Raw genomic sequence first — 12,288 nt, 5'->3', positions numbered from 1 at the left:
TGTTTCAAAACAATGGAACCCAAAAACATACTCACCAAATACACTTCAGTGCTTCATCAGTACTTAAATAATATTTTTCTTACCCTATCTCAGTACCATCCAGTTCTTGTAGCATCAGATATTCAGACTACATCATCCATTTTCATCATCTTAGATCAATGAGATGTTTATTGTTTTACTAAGGTCACCCTATGATTTGCAGGTACCAGCTGAACCTGTTTGCTAAAATGTGTCTGGACCGTCAGTACCTGGCCATCAATCAGATCTCCTGTCAGCTGCCTGTGGATTTGATCCTGCGCTGCATGTTCGACGACTGTCTGCCTTACAACCTCCGAGCGTCGTTTTGCCGCCTCATGCTTCACATGCATGTGGACCGTGACCCGCAGGAAGCCGTGGTTCCTGTGCGTTACGCCCGCCTGTGGACAGAAATCCCATCTAAAATCACCATCCATGAGTGCGTATCCGCATTTCATCCGCACCTGCGGTTCACTTTAGCATGTGAAATTGTTGTTTTTTTGCAGATTTGAATACGAGTCCACTGACTCTTCAAGAGATGATATGAAGAGGAAGTTTGCTCCGACGATGGAATTTGTTGAGGAATACCTGAAGGATGTGGTCAACCAACCGTTTCCCTTTGGGGACAAAGACAAGAATGAACTTACACTAGAGGTAATATACATTTGACAGTGTGACAGGCTTGCACCCAGACACATGCAAAACAAGAGCTGTAGCTCCCCATTATGGAGAGTGACCAATCCTTCAAACCATTTGTGGATCCAGATGGTAGTTCAGAACACCACCAACATTTCATCATCTGATCCTTGACAATTTTGCAAAGAGGTGGATGGTAATTGCACAATAACCCAAGATAGTATTGTTTTCAATCTTCATCTCATTAAAATCCTCGTCCATTTCTCAAGTGTTTAGTGTTACAGTGTCAATTCTATATCTCTGTATCTCTGTATATATCTGTTTCATTTGCTCTTTTATTATGGGTTTCATTTGTAAATTGTCTTTCACTTATTGTTAATTTGGTGTTTTCTGTTGTGCAGTTATGTATTTGTTTGCTTCAACTTGTTTATATACTTTTTGTTCTTTGTTTGTAACAAAGTTTGTTCATGTGGTTTAATGTGCATTTTACTTGAATTTGTTTCGACTTTCAACTTTCCGACATTTCTTCTGTTGAGTTGAGCTGCATACATTTTTTTGTATGTTTTAATCAACAAAAACACTTTTTGGATGATGACAAAGAAGCATAGAGGAGCACAAGTATTTGGAATCAAATGAAATGCGGCATGTATTTTCATTTGTCTTGACAAACTCGCTCTGCTTCCTCTCTCAGGTGGTGAACCTGGCACGTAACCTGGTTTACTTTGGCTTCTACAGCTTCAGTGAGCTCCTTCGCCTCACACGCACTCTGCTGGCCATCCTGGATATTGTCCAGCACCCACTGACGTTCATGAACAAGCTCAACAAGAGTCCAGAGGCTGGTGGGTTCACATCATGTGCGCTGTAAATGCTTGCTGCAGTCATCCTTTAGGTAGTTCCGAATTGTGCTGAGGTTTCAAAGAGGTGGAGTTAGAATGTCATAATTGTGTGTTTTGCTGTGTTGAATGACTGAAACTGATGCATCATCGCCGTGGGCAACAAGGTCACCACACAACTGCAGGATAGAACTTGATTTCCTACTTTGTGTTCTGCCAGAATGTATGAGCTCTGACTCTTCTCAGGCAACAACGTCCTGCGAACGATCCACGGTGTTGGTGAAATGATGACCCACATGGTGATGAGTCGTGGGTTGCCTCACAGCATCCCGGACACTCCGCCCTCACTACGCTATGGGAAAGGTCACCTCATGCCTGACAATGAGGACGTGATGGTGATGGACACTAAACTTAAGATCATAGAGATCCTACAGGTGAGAAATGCAGATGGAGACTTCATGTAGTTGTGAAGCATCTTACTAGTGCTTTTTTTTCTTTTGTTTCTGCAGTTCATCCTGAGTGTGAGGTTGGACTACAGAATCACTTATTTACTGTCCATCTACAAAAAAGAATTTGGAGAAAAATCTATTACTGACAGCACCTCTGCTGATGTGTCCCCTTTCGCCCGTGAGATATGTCTTTAATTGATGTGCCGTTGCTACTTGAACATACTGAGATGTCTTCTCTCTTGGTCCTCCAGCAACTGAGCCTGACATCGATGAAATTACAGCTAAGGCGGACAGCATGTTTGCAGGCAGGTAGGTGGGTCTGTGTGTCCGTCCCCCACCTGCTGTGACATCCAACTCACCCGCAGAAATGATCTTTTGTTTGTTTTCAGCTCGGAGCTCAGTGCGGTGGAGCTGGACGACGAGGGGGGTCGGACATTTTTGAGGGTCCTGATCCATCTCATCATGCAAGATTACCCCCCTCTGGTGTCTGGCTCGCTTCAGCTCATCTTTAAACACTTCAGCCAAAGAGCAGAGGTGCTGCAGGCCTTCAAGCAGGTACTCCTGGAGCAGCGATGCTTTTTTTTCCAGTGAGGAAACAAATGAAGCATCGCCGCATATTGCTGCTCCGTTACTGTGCTCATTCACCTTTATTCATTATCAAGAGACTCCTTGGTACCCAGATTGGCTTGTATTTATTAGGGCTGGGACGATATGCATTTGACCCGATCCTATGTTTTCCTGACACTTGGCTGCTAATTCGATTTATATAGCGATTCTGGTCTATATCCCGATTGTTATTTATATTTTTTAAATGAATAATAATAAAAATGCACATGACGGTCTCCCACAGACATTTGGTCAAAGTGGTGACCAACTGCGCTGTGGTTGGTGTATTTATAAATAGTATTATTCACTCTTTTTAGATATACAAAACAGTTTATTTGTAATGACAAGGTGCCAGAACAGGTTCTATTTCAGGGGCTTAATTGTTTCAGCGATTGAGAGCCTTCATTATCGCAGATCAATGCGTACATGCAGCAGGAGAGAGACACTGTGGGAGCTGGATTAAATAACAAATTACCTTCCCCACACTTTTACAGCACAGGACCACTATCAATTGCATAAAGGTAAAGGGTTTTCTTCCAGTATCTACAATACTCCAGTGCTATACTGAGCACAGGGTTGCCAATTCTCTCGTAACCAGCGTAAAGCTCATGCAAAAGAGGCTTTTGTCAGGCCACACTTGCCATTTGTCTGACCTTCCCAGCCAACTGACTATATATATATATATATATATATATATATATATATATATATATATATATATATATATATATATATATATATATATAGTATATAGTATGAATGCAGTCCGTGGTGCGCTTGCGAAATGCTACTGTGGAGTGACAGTTGGCTGCCCGATGCAAGCATCAGCTATCCAGCAACAAGTCCTTGATATGCATTACACAATAGGTGTTTGAGAATAAAAGCTTGTCACGAGTTTTAAACTTGTGTGTTTGATCGGCTGCTCTCTTCAACACGAGACGCGCTTGAGTTCAGCTTCACAATAATTTGCAAGGAAACGGATATGATGTTGTGTCTTGCCGCCATCATAATGTGGAGAATAAAACAATTCTGGGCAGAAATATTGATATTTCATATTGTCCAGAGAAAAAAAAAATCATGATATATTTGAGGATTGATTTTTTTTTCCCTCAGCTATAAGCTGTAGTAGTGTTTATGTTGTCACCAAATGTATAATAATGGTAACATTATGGTAGAAAAGTGTCTTGTTGGATGGAGATACCAGAGACACAAAGCTAGTCTCTTCAAATGGAGAAGAGCTCCTACAGTGGGTTCTTGACTGTTGATGAAAGAACGCTTGAGGTTGTCTGCAGAACTGGGCTATTGTTCTGGATCCACATTCATCTATTGACTCAAGCTACAGGTGATGATTGATATTCGAGGATAGAAGTGAGTGAAATTAAGTGCCTCCATTTATAAATAGCAGGGCGAGGATCTTTCCTCCTGAAGCACACTTGCATCTTGAAATCACTTTAGCACCTCCCTTGGTACATCCAGCTGGTAGCACACTTCTGGATTGTCCCATCGGAGCTGGCTGCATAAAAAGACAGCGCATAAATGATTGAGAGACAAGTCAAAGTCATGCAGGAGCACGCCCACGCTTATTTATTGACATTTAAATGTGGTCTGAATTCCAGGTCCAGCTCCTGGTGTCGGAGCAGGATGTGGAGAACTACAAGCAGATCAAGACAGACCTGGACCAGCTTCGTCTGACTGTGGAGAAATCCGAGCTGTGGGTGGAAAAGAGTGGCGGTTACAGCGAAGATCTGAACGGCAGGCAGGTCAAGGAGAAGAACATCGAGGTGATTCAGCAAATATTGTTCATAAATTGCTGATTAAGGTTGACTGGTGTTCAGAATTGGAGAGCTCAGATTTGATTCAGGCTAAATCTGCAGCGTGTTATCTCAGGAGTCACAATTGTAATAAGTACGTAAGCCCTGAAGAATCTCGGTGGCCTTGGCAGCAACAACAAAAGCTTGAAGAAACTAAAAAGCTGCAGCTTAATACATGCTGAATTTCTGCCATCCACTAATCACAGGCAACTTCATCAACGCTTATGAGTTCTTGTATAATCTCTGTTTGTCTTACCTATCATCCTCCCTGTAGATCTCATGAAGGGAATTGATTTTGAGATTGTTTGCTGTCATATTGTCATAAAATAACAAAAATGCCCAGGTTATTGAAAAATAAGTTCTCTTTCTTCACCTTTCACAGGAAGTCGTGCTGAGCCCCGTCCAGGATGGCGACATCAAACCCCAGATCGACAGCAACAAAGCTAACAACTACAACATTGTGAAAGAGGCCAGTGAAACAACCTCCGTGTGGCTCTCCTGAAGAAGGTTTAACTGTCTCTTCCACGTGTCTGTCTCGCGCAGATCCTCCAGCGGCTCTGCAAACTTTGTCACCAGCACAAAAAGAGTCGTGCACAGAAGCAGAGGCTTCTGAAGAACATGGGGGCTCACACAGTCGTGTTGGACCTGCTGCAGATCCCCTACGAGAAGGTTGACTCATCTTCCTGCTCCTGTGCTGCTGGGGTTACATAACCAGACTGAAGTTTCCTTTGTTGTGTTTGGTGTGTTCACAGACTGATGAGAAGATGAATGAGGTGATGACTTTGGCACACACCTTTCTGCAGAACTTCTGCAGGGGGAATGATCAGAACCAAGTTTTACTACATAAACACTTGAACCTCTTCCTCACTCCTGGGGTAAGACCCTCTGTAACCTGTGTAGCTTTTAAGCATTATTTTGAGTCTATAGTTCCCTGATTTACATTCTTAAATTTGTTGCATGAAGCTTGACTTTTATCACCTCTGCTTTATTTCCACTTTTAAGGACTACAGTTTTACCAGACAAAGATTTTGTGTACCATTGTGTTTTTCTAATTCTGAGAACTTGTTCTTGTTTCTTTCAGCTGCTAGAGGCTGAGACATTGCGTCACATATTTATGAATAATTACCAGCTCTGCAATGAGATCAGTGACCGTGTCGTCCACCACTTTGTGCACTGCATTGAAACCCACGGACGCCATGTCCTCTACCTCAAGTTCCTGCAGACTGTCGTAAAAGCTGACGGGAAATACGTGAAGAAATGTCAAGATAAAGTCATGACAGAGGTAAATACAATATTTTTGGTGAGAGTTTTGAGTTAATTCTTTATCTCATACAGTCAATAAATATATTTCATATCAATTTTGAATCTTCAAATTCACATTTTTGTGACTTATCTGACCTGAAATATTTAGCAGTAATACACAATTTTAATGCAGACAAACACTCTACTGGTTGGTGATGCCAGTTTGTCTGTGCAGTGGTGTTTGAATTGTTTTAGCGGCGCAGGTGTGAGGAAACAAGAGGGGGAGTGTAAGAGGAAAGTCACAAGTCTAATGTGTCTCCACAAGCAATATTTTAATTGCTCATCTGTACCACAATTAACTGATACAATGCATTTCTACTTAGTCTTATTTAACATACACTACATGCTTAACAGTTACATCTGAATTGCAGGACATAACGCATCATAAAACACTTAAAAAAACAACAATAATAGATGAAATAACAGATGAAAAACCGTCAAGTTGAGACCTGTTTGGTTCACAGTGAGTTCCAAAAATGCGAACAACTATTTATGAAGTATTGGCGTCTTTTTTCAGCTTGTGAATGGAGGAGAGGATGTCCTTGTCTTCTACAACGACCGGTCATCCTTCCCAGTTCTGCTGCAGATGATGGGCTCTGAGCGCGAGCGGGCGGATGAAGACGGCGCACTGGCTTACCACAATACTCTGGTGGAGCTGCTGGCCGCCTGCACCGAGGGCAAGAATGTCTACACCGAACTGAAGTGTAACTCTCTGCTGCCGCTGGATGACATCGTCAAAGTTGTCACCGATGTCAACTGTGTACCTGAGGTGAGGACGATGATGCGCTCACGCTGGCAGATGTCACAACAAGGTGGAGGAACATGTGTCAACTGAGGATGTGGTCTGTTCTTCTGTCTGTCTGCAGGTCAAAACAGCCTACGTGAACTTTGTGAATCACTGCTATGTGGACACTGAAGTGGAAATGAAAGAGATCTACACCTCCAATCATATTTGGAAGCTCTTTGAGAACTTTCTGGTGGACATGGCCACTGTGAGTCACCAAACTCAAATGTATCACTTGTGATGATTTATATAACCTATATTTTACTATATTTCATTATCTCTGCAACATATTTATGCAGCTTGTGTAATAATAGCTGTGTGTCTAGCCACTGATATTTTCGTCTTTGCCTCTGCAGGTGTGTAACTCGACCACAGACCGAAACCACGCTGACTTAGCTCTGGAGAAGTACGTGACGGAGACAGTGATGGCCATCGTGAAAGGCTTCTTCAGCTCGCCCTTCTCTGTCAATCACTCCAACTTGCAGGTATTTTACAGGGTTCAGATTTAAAATCCCAATCGTTCAATAAGAATTAACAAATTAGTGCTCCAAGTTCTACTGCCAGCTTCATGATTTTGTTAAATTAAAGTACAGTATTATATTCTTTGGCTGCGCCATTCATTATTAACATTTATAGTTTCTGAACATGGCCACACAAAGCAGCAACACACAGTACAGTGTGATGTAGTAGGTGCTTTTCCACCACACTTTCGGTGCATGTCAGCCTTCACCTGTGCTGTGGTTTATCTCTCAACCGTATCAACAATATCCAGATTCAAGTTGTCAAAAATGACAATTTTGTGGCTAAGGTTGCCACGGTTTCTCATGAATTTGTCAGCGTCCGGTTCATTTCACAGACAGTTTGTGATAAAAAATTTCTTTCCTCCAGTATTTCTGAGTTCATTTCAGTCTCAAGAAATCAACTTAACCAATGTTTTTGACATTCCTCACCTGTGATGTTTATGGTAAAGCGCTTCTCTTCCTGCAGAATAACCAGTCCATCTTCATCAAGCTGCTCCAGTCTTCATTCAGACTCTGCAACTGCAACTGGGTGGTGTCGGCTCAGAAGGCAAACATCGAGAGCTGCATCAAAACACTGGCTGATGTGGGTAAGTCCCGGAACTCAGCGGGGAGAAGATGAAACGCTCACTCTCAGCAGGATACAAGTCCTCGTCCCATGTGGAGGATGTTGATCCTCTTGGTGCGAGAAGGGAAAACAGGATTCGAATGAAGTCTAGAGGCACAACTCTTGAGGATGGTTTCCCTAGGTAGTTCGTTCTAAAAGTAGAAAAAGAGCCATGTAAGGTGTTAATATATCACCGGTAATCTCTTGCTGGGTGAGGATTTGGTGCTGGCCCAGGAGTAGATGTACATCTCCAGTCTGGCCTGGGCAACAACTTAAAACAATGAGTCCTATTTGAATATATTGTTTGAAAAAAAGTTCATAATTTTAAACCTCCACTGATAAAATGTTCAACAACATATTTCAGTTTTCTGTGATGACTTTCTTAGTCCGCTGATTGATCTTGTTTTTGCAGCTAAAGCTCGAGCAATCGCCATCCCAGTGGACCTGGACAGTCAGGTCAACACACTGTCTCTTAAGGTACATACCACCATGGTGCAGCGTGCAGCCAAGGACTGGAGGATCACCGCTCGGAACCGACCTCGCAAGGAGCCACTCGGTGGTCCAGACTACAAGAATATCATTGAAAAACTACAGGTACTCAGCAACCACATTAAAAATGCAAACGGAACTGGTTGTTGAAGCGTGTCTGTGTCTGTGCAGGGAGTTGTGTCCTGTCTGGAGGAGCAGTACAGTCCAAAAGTTCAATCAGAGTTTTCTGTGCTGGTAGACGTGCTGCACAGTCCTGAGCTGCTGTTTCCAGAGGAGGCTCGGGTGCGCTGTGAGAGCGGCGCCTTCATGTCCAAGTAAGATGCTCCTTCCTGGATTCATGTCTGGTTTTCTGCCCTCAGTGCACCTTCAAATTTAAGAGATGGGTCTTCAGGGTGAACCTGAGTTTACTGAGGAAATGCAAATGGCTGTGTGCACTGCACATGTACTACTGTAGTATTGGGAAGTGCGATTGAATTGATGCCCATCTAGCTGAAAAACGCAGGAATGCAGAAGATGAGAAACTTAAAAGAGTAACAAGAACAAAAGAATGTGTAAATATTATTAATTGCTTTATAAGCGCTTGATGCCCTGGGCTGTATTTCAACCAGGCTTATTTCCTCCATTCTTATTTCTCAATTTCTATCCAAATGAAAATACATTGTAATTTTTTTTGCCTGTGCTGTCTGTCATTTATTATTTACATAATCTTGTGTTTTAAATACACCATTAGTGTATTTCAATTCGAGAAACATATCTGTTGTAATTACAATTTCAGCCTGTAGTGGCGCTCTTTCTCTGCTTTTGGTAGACTCAAATCTGTACACATGTATGTGTTTACATGAAATCATCCGATGACCTCACTCCCGTTTTCTACCATCAGGCTGATAAAACACACGCAGAAGCTGATGGACAAGGAAGAGAAGCTCTGCATCAAGATTCTGCAGACGCTCAGACAGATGCTGGACAAAAAGGAGAGCTTCCAGGAGTCAGTGAGTAGCTGGAGTCTGACGCCCATGATTCACTACATTATGTGCAGACACCTGGATAAGCTTGAAGCCCATGAAGCATGCGATCTTGTCATTCAGTCCAAACTACATTGAACTATGTTCACGTGTTCCAGCCATGGTCAGAGCATTGTTAAATTGGACTTTCCACTTGAAGTAGCCCGCTCCAGCAGCTCAACACTGCTGCCCTGGAGCGTTGCTTGTTTACACATTCACTTGACATTGTTATAAAAACAATATTTTTTCAAAGTAATTTTATATTTGTTTGCGCGCTTCGAATCATTATAAAGTCTCAGCAGAGCTGTTTCGACCAGCCACGTCCGAGTCCTTGTTTTCTCAGAGGTCTGTCGGCCCGGAGCCCAGACACTCCTTCATCAGTATGCTGTGGGCCTTTCGGTGTTACATAAGGTAGGGAGGCACTTGAGGACATGTTCCAACTGAGGGAGAGAGAACAGGAGGGAGGAGGAGGAGGAGGAGGATGGATGGATGGAAGCACTGAACAAACAAATCAATACTGCAGCGGTTTGAGGAGGTGTGAGGAGCTCGCTGCACCTCCTGTCAGAGTTTTTAGCGGTGACTTCAGAAATTAGCTTTATGTGCATCTGTGTGTAAACAAAGGCTCTCAAGTTGTGAGGTCGGTTAAGGCGTGGCAATATCCAAAAGGTCAGACTCCTACTTAATGTTTCGTACATCAGTTTGTTTAATGAAGGCTGAAATAGGATGGACTGCCTGAATAAAAAGTAAAAGAAAATTAATTACCTTTTTTTTCTGATTAATGAAACTCTTAAGTTCACAGTTGTGTATATTTCATTACATTACATCTCTTCTTGTGTTTTTATGCTTTTTATTATTTCTTATTTTATTTTATGTAATGTTCATTTTTTCCATCGTCATATATCACATCATACAGAGGCACACTTTCTTATGATATATTTATTTAGATGTATTTGTACTGCGTGCTGCAGCAGGTTGCAGGTTCAACTCCCTCTGGGTTAGGGTTAGGTCACTGGGTTAGGTTTAAGTGTGCGAGTCCTTATGTATGTGGAATGAATGAATGAATGAATGAGTGAATGAATGAATGACTTCAACTTTCTTTGAATAGATACAACTCAGTACCGGGGGCATCCACTCATTCTTGGTCACCTCCTGGGTAAATACTGAAGGTAGTTGATAATGGAGACAAAAATAATAAAAAATAAATTAGATGAACGCAGTTAATAGTATTAACAATACCAACACATAAAGACATAGAAAGACACTGTATTCTAGCATAAGAAATACTTTAAAAAGTTATTAAATACTCATATATAAAAGCAAGACTAAATATGAATCTTAAACTTAAGAGTGAAGTTTAGCTTCTGCCACATGACCCTGTTCAAGGAATGAGTTGAAAATGGGTGAATTACTGAATGAATATCACGTTGTGAATGAGACGGAAACCTGTTGGTGCATCGCTTCATACTCACCCAAACTTGAACATGTTAAAAGTTCGACACAGAGGTATTTAACTTCTTTCTTTTATACACGTTTTGTTTTTGTTTTTTATCTGCCTGCATTCGACTAGTCCTCATTGGGCATGACTGAAAAAAAAAAAATGTTTTTAGGCATTTATTGATCATGGAAAAATAATTATTTTTATTAAGTAAATTAGATTTACATAATTGTTTTTCCCTGAGATTAATTTGTTTTTATGAGTATCCTATCTTTTGACTTATACTGACAATTTGACATAAATAACAAAAATTTATTTTACTTTAATTGACATAAAGTTTATTTAAAGCTATTGCGTTCTACAGTATAATAAACAATCTTCAACTCAATAATTACTCGATGGCATCTCACTGTAAAATCAGTCATTTAAGTGAACTGATTCAGGAATAGAGTACATTTTAAAAATTCATGGCTTGCTACAGCTGTGCCTGCGGTTCACAGCATGTGAATGCTTTTCTGCCGTATGCCTGCCAATGTCACTCACAAGTGCTGAAAGTCGTTTTTTTTTTTTTTTTTTTTCCCTGGGAAGTATATGTGCGTTTGCCAGCTCACCAGGCTGCTTTTTCAAGAAGGCAAATGATTCAACTGTTATGGAACAAGATCTGAGAAGTGAAGGTGGAAAAAGAGTCACTTTAAAAAGCGGGACTGTGCGGCGGAGAAGCCAGACAGTGCAGTAATGATTTAAAAAATGTCAGCGTGAGTAGGTGTGTGTGTTTGTGTGCTGGTGCCCTCTCTGTCATTTGCCGGCTGCCCTGTGCGTGGAGCTCCAGACTAACTGCACACTACAGAGGCAGCGAGAGAGGACTGATTGATGGGAATAATGAGAGAGAGGAAGACTGAGAGATAGTGACAGTATAAGCGAGGAGGTTGGTGGCTCCCCTAGGGAGCAATGAGTGGGTGCTGGAGAGTGAGGAAAGGGATGTGAGGAGACTTAGCAGGAAGAGAGGGAGGCAGCCATGTGAGGAGCCATGTGAGTGGAAGAGAAAGAAAAAAAAAAAGTGGGCAGCGGCGAGCAGGAGAGGGATTGGAGAGAATCTGTCTGTACGGTCCGTGAGGAGACAGGGCAGGGGGTGCGCTTACGTAACAGCCTGCAGTGGCTGAGCCGGCGTCACGTGGAACACCATGTTCTTCCTCTCTCCCTCCCTCCTTACTCCCTCTCTCTCTCTCCCTCTCATCGCCACTCTCTTCCTGCTCGCTGCGTGTCAGTCTTTCACGTTCTGCTGGCTGTCTTTATCTGTGAGGTGGTCACACCCAGGCCTGGCTGGGTTTTAGTCTTGATCATCTGGGAATGTTGGGTCTGTCACAGCAGCGGCCACGGAAAAGTTACCGCTGAAAAGTGCGGAATGTTCCTGTAACGTCATGAGTGGAGTATCAGGTGTAAGGTGCTGAAAAGAGAAGATCCACACAAGAGCCAAGTGACTGGGGCTCCAACTGGCTTGAGCCTTCCTTTACCCTCACTGAACCGTGTATATTGGTTGTTAGACTGAGACTGAATTGAGGAGCACAGTCAGCCAGGAGGGACACAGAGTAGAGCTGCTTTGGCTCGAAGAGGAGCCGGTTAAATAACTGTATTTTACTGCAATAAAATAGCTGAAATGTCACTGCTTTACAGGAGTGACATGTCCTTACAAAAGCCCTTCAAATGAGCAGGGTAGGTCCCCTTTAAATCCGTCGTGTCTACCTCAGTGTTCCCTCAGATTTAATTCACGTCTCCACTTAACGTCCTCTTAAAACCACTTCCTG

At 42.4% G+C, this 12,288-nt stretch overlaps 1 protein-coding gene across 2 annotated transcripts in view; it reads left to right on the top strand.

The window, feature by feature from the left end:
- itpr2 (inositol 1,4,5-trisphosphate receptor, type 2) overlaps window positions 1-12,288 on the top strand; it is a 53,216-nt gene that overhangs the window by 17,347 nt on the left and 23,581 nt on the right. For both annotated transcript variants that reach the window (XM_053884849.1, XM_053884850.1), the window contains exons 19-37: window positions 203-454; window positions 522-669; window positions 1,343-1,490; window positions 1,731-1,918; window positions 1,994-2,111; window positions 2,185-2,242; window positions 2,323-2,488; window positions 4,156-4,320; window positions 4,733-4,819; window positions 4,894-5,019; window positions 5,103-5,225; window positions 5,432-5,632; window positions 6,170-6,421; window positions 6,519-6,644; window positions 6,793-6,921; window positions 7,424-7,544; window positions 7,974-8,155; window positions 8,222-8,364; window positions 8,931-9,039. In XM_053884849.1, the coding sequence (XP_053740824.1) occupies window positions 203-454; window positions 522-669; window positions 1,343-1,490; window positions 1,731-1,918; window positions 1,994-2,111; window positions 2,185-2,242; window positions 2,323-2,488; window positions 4,156-4,320; window positions 4,733-4,819; window positions 4,894-5,019; window positions 5,103-5,225; window positions 5,432-5,632; window positions 6,170-6,421; window positions 6,519-6,644; window positions 6,793-6,921; window positions 7,424-7,544; window positions 7,974-8,155; window positions 8,222-8,364; window positions 8,931-9,039 (2,842 nt within the window). The remainder of the gene's footprint in view (window positions 1-202; window positions 455-521; window positions 670-1,342; window positions 1,491-1,730; window positions 1,919-1,993; window positions 2,112-2,184; window positions 2,243-2,322; window positions 2,489-4,155; window positions 4,321-4,732; window positions 4,820-4,893; window positions 5,020-5,102; window positions 5,226-5,431; window positions 5,633-6,169; window positions 6,422-6,518; window positions 6,645-6,792; window positions 6,922-7,423; window positions 7,545-7,973; window positions 8,156-8,221; window positions 8,365-8,930; window positions 9,040-12,288) is intronic.

The sequence above is a fragment of the Synchiropus splendidus genome, chromosome 14, assembly GCF_027744825.2.
Source record: "Synchiropus splendidus isolate RoL2022-P1 chromosome 14, RoL_Sspl_1.0, whole genome shotgun sequence".
Taxonomy (NCBI): domain Eukaryota; kingdom Metazoa; phylum Chordata; class Actinopteri; order Syngnathiformes; family Callionymidae; genus Synchiropus; species Synchiropus splendidus.
Note: the sequence above shows the minus strand (reverse complement) of the source record. Positions and strands in the feature narration are given on the sequence as shown.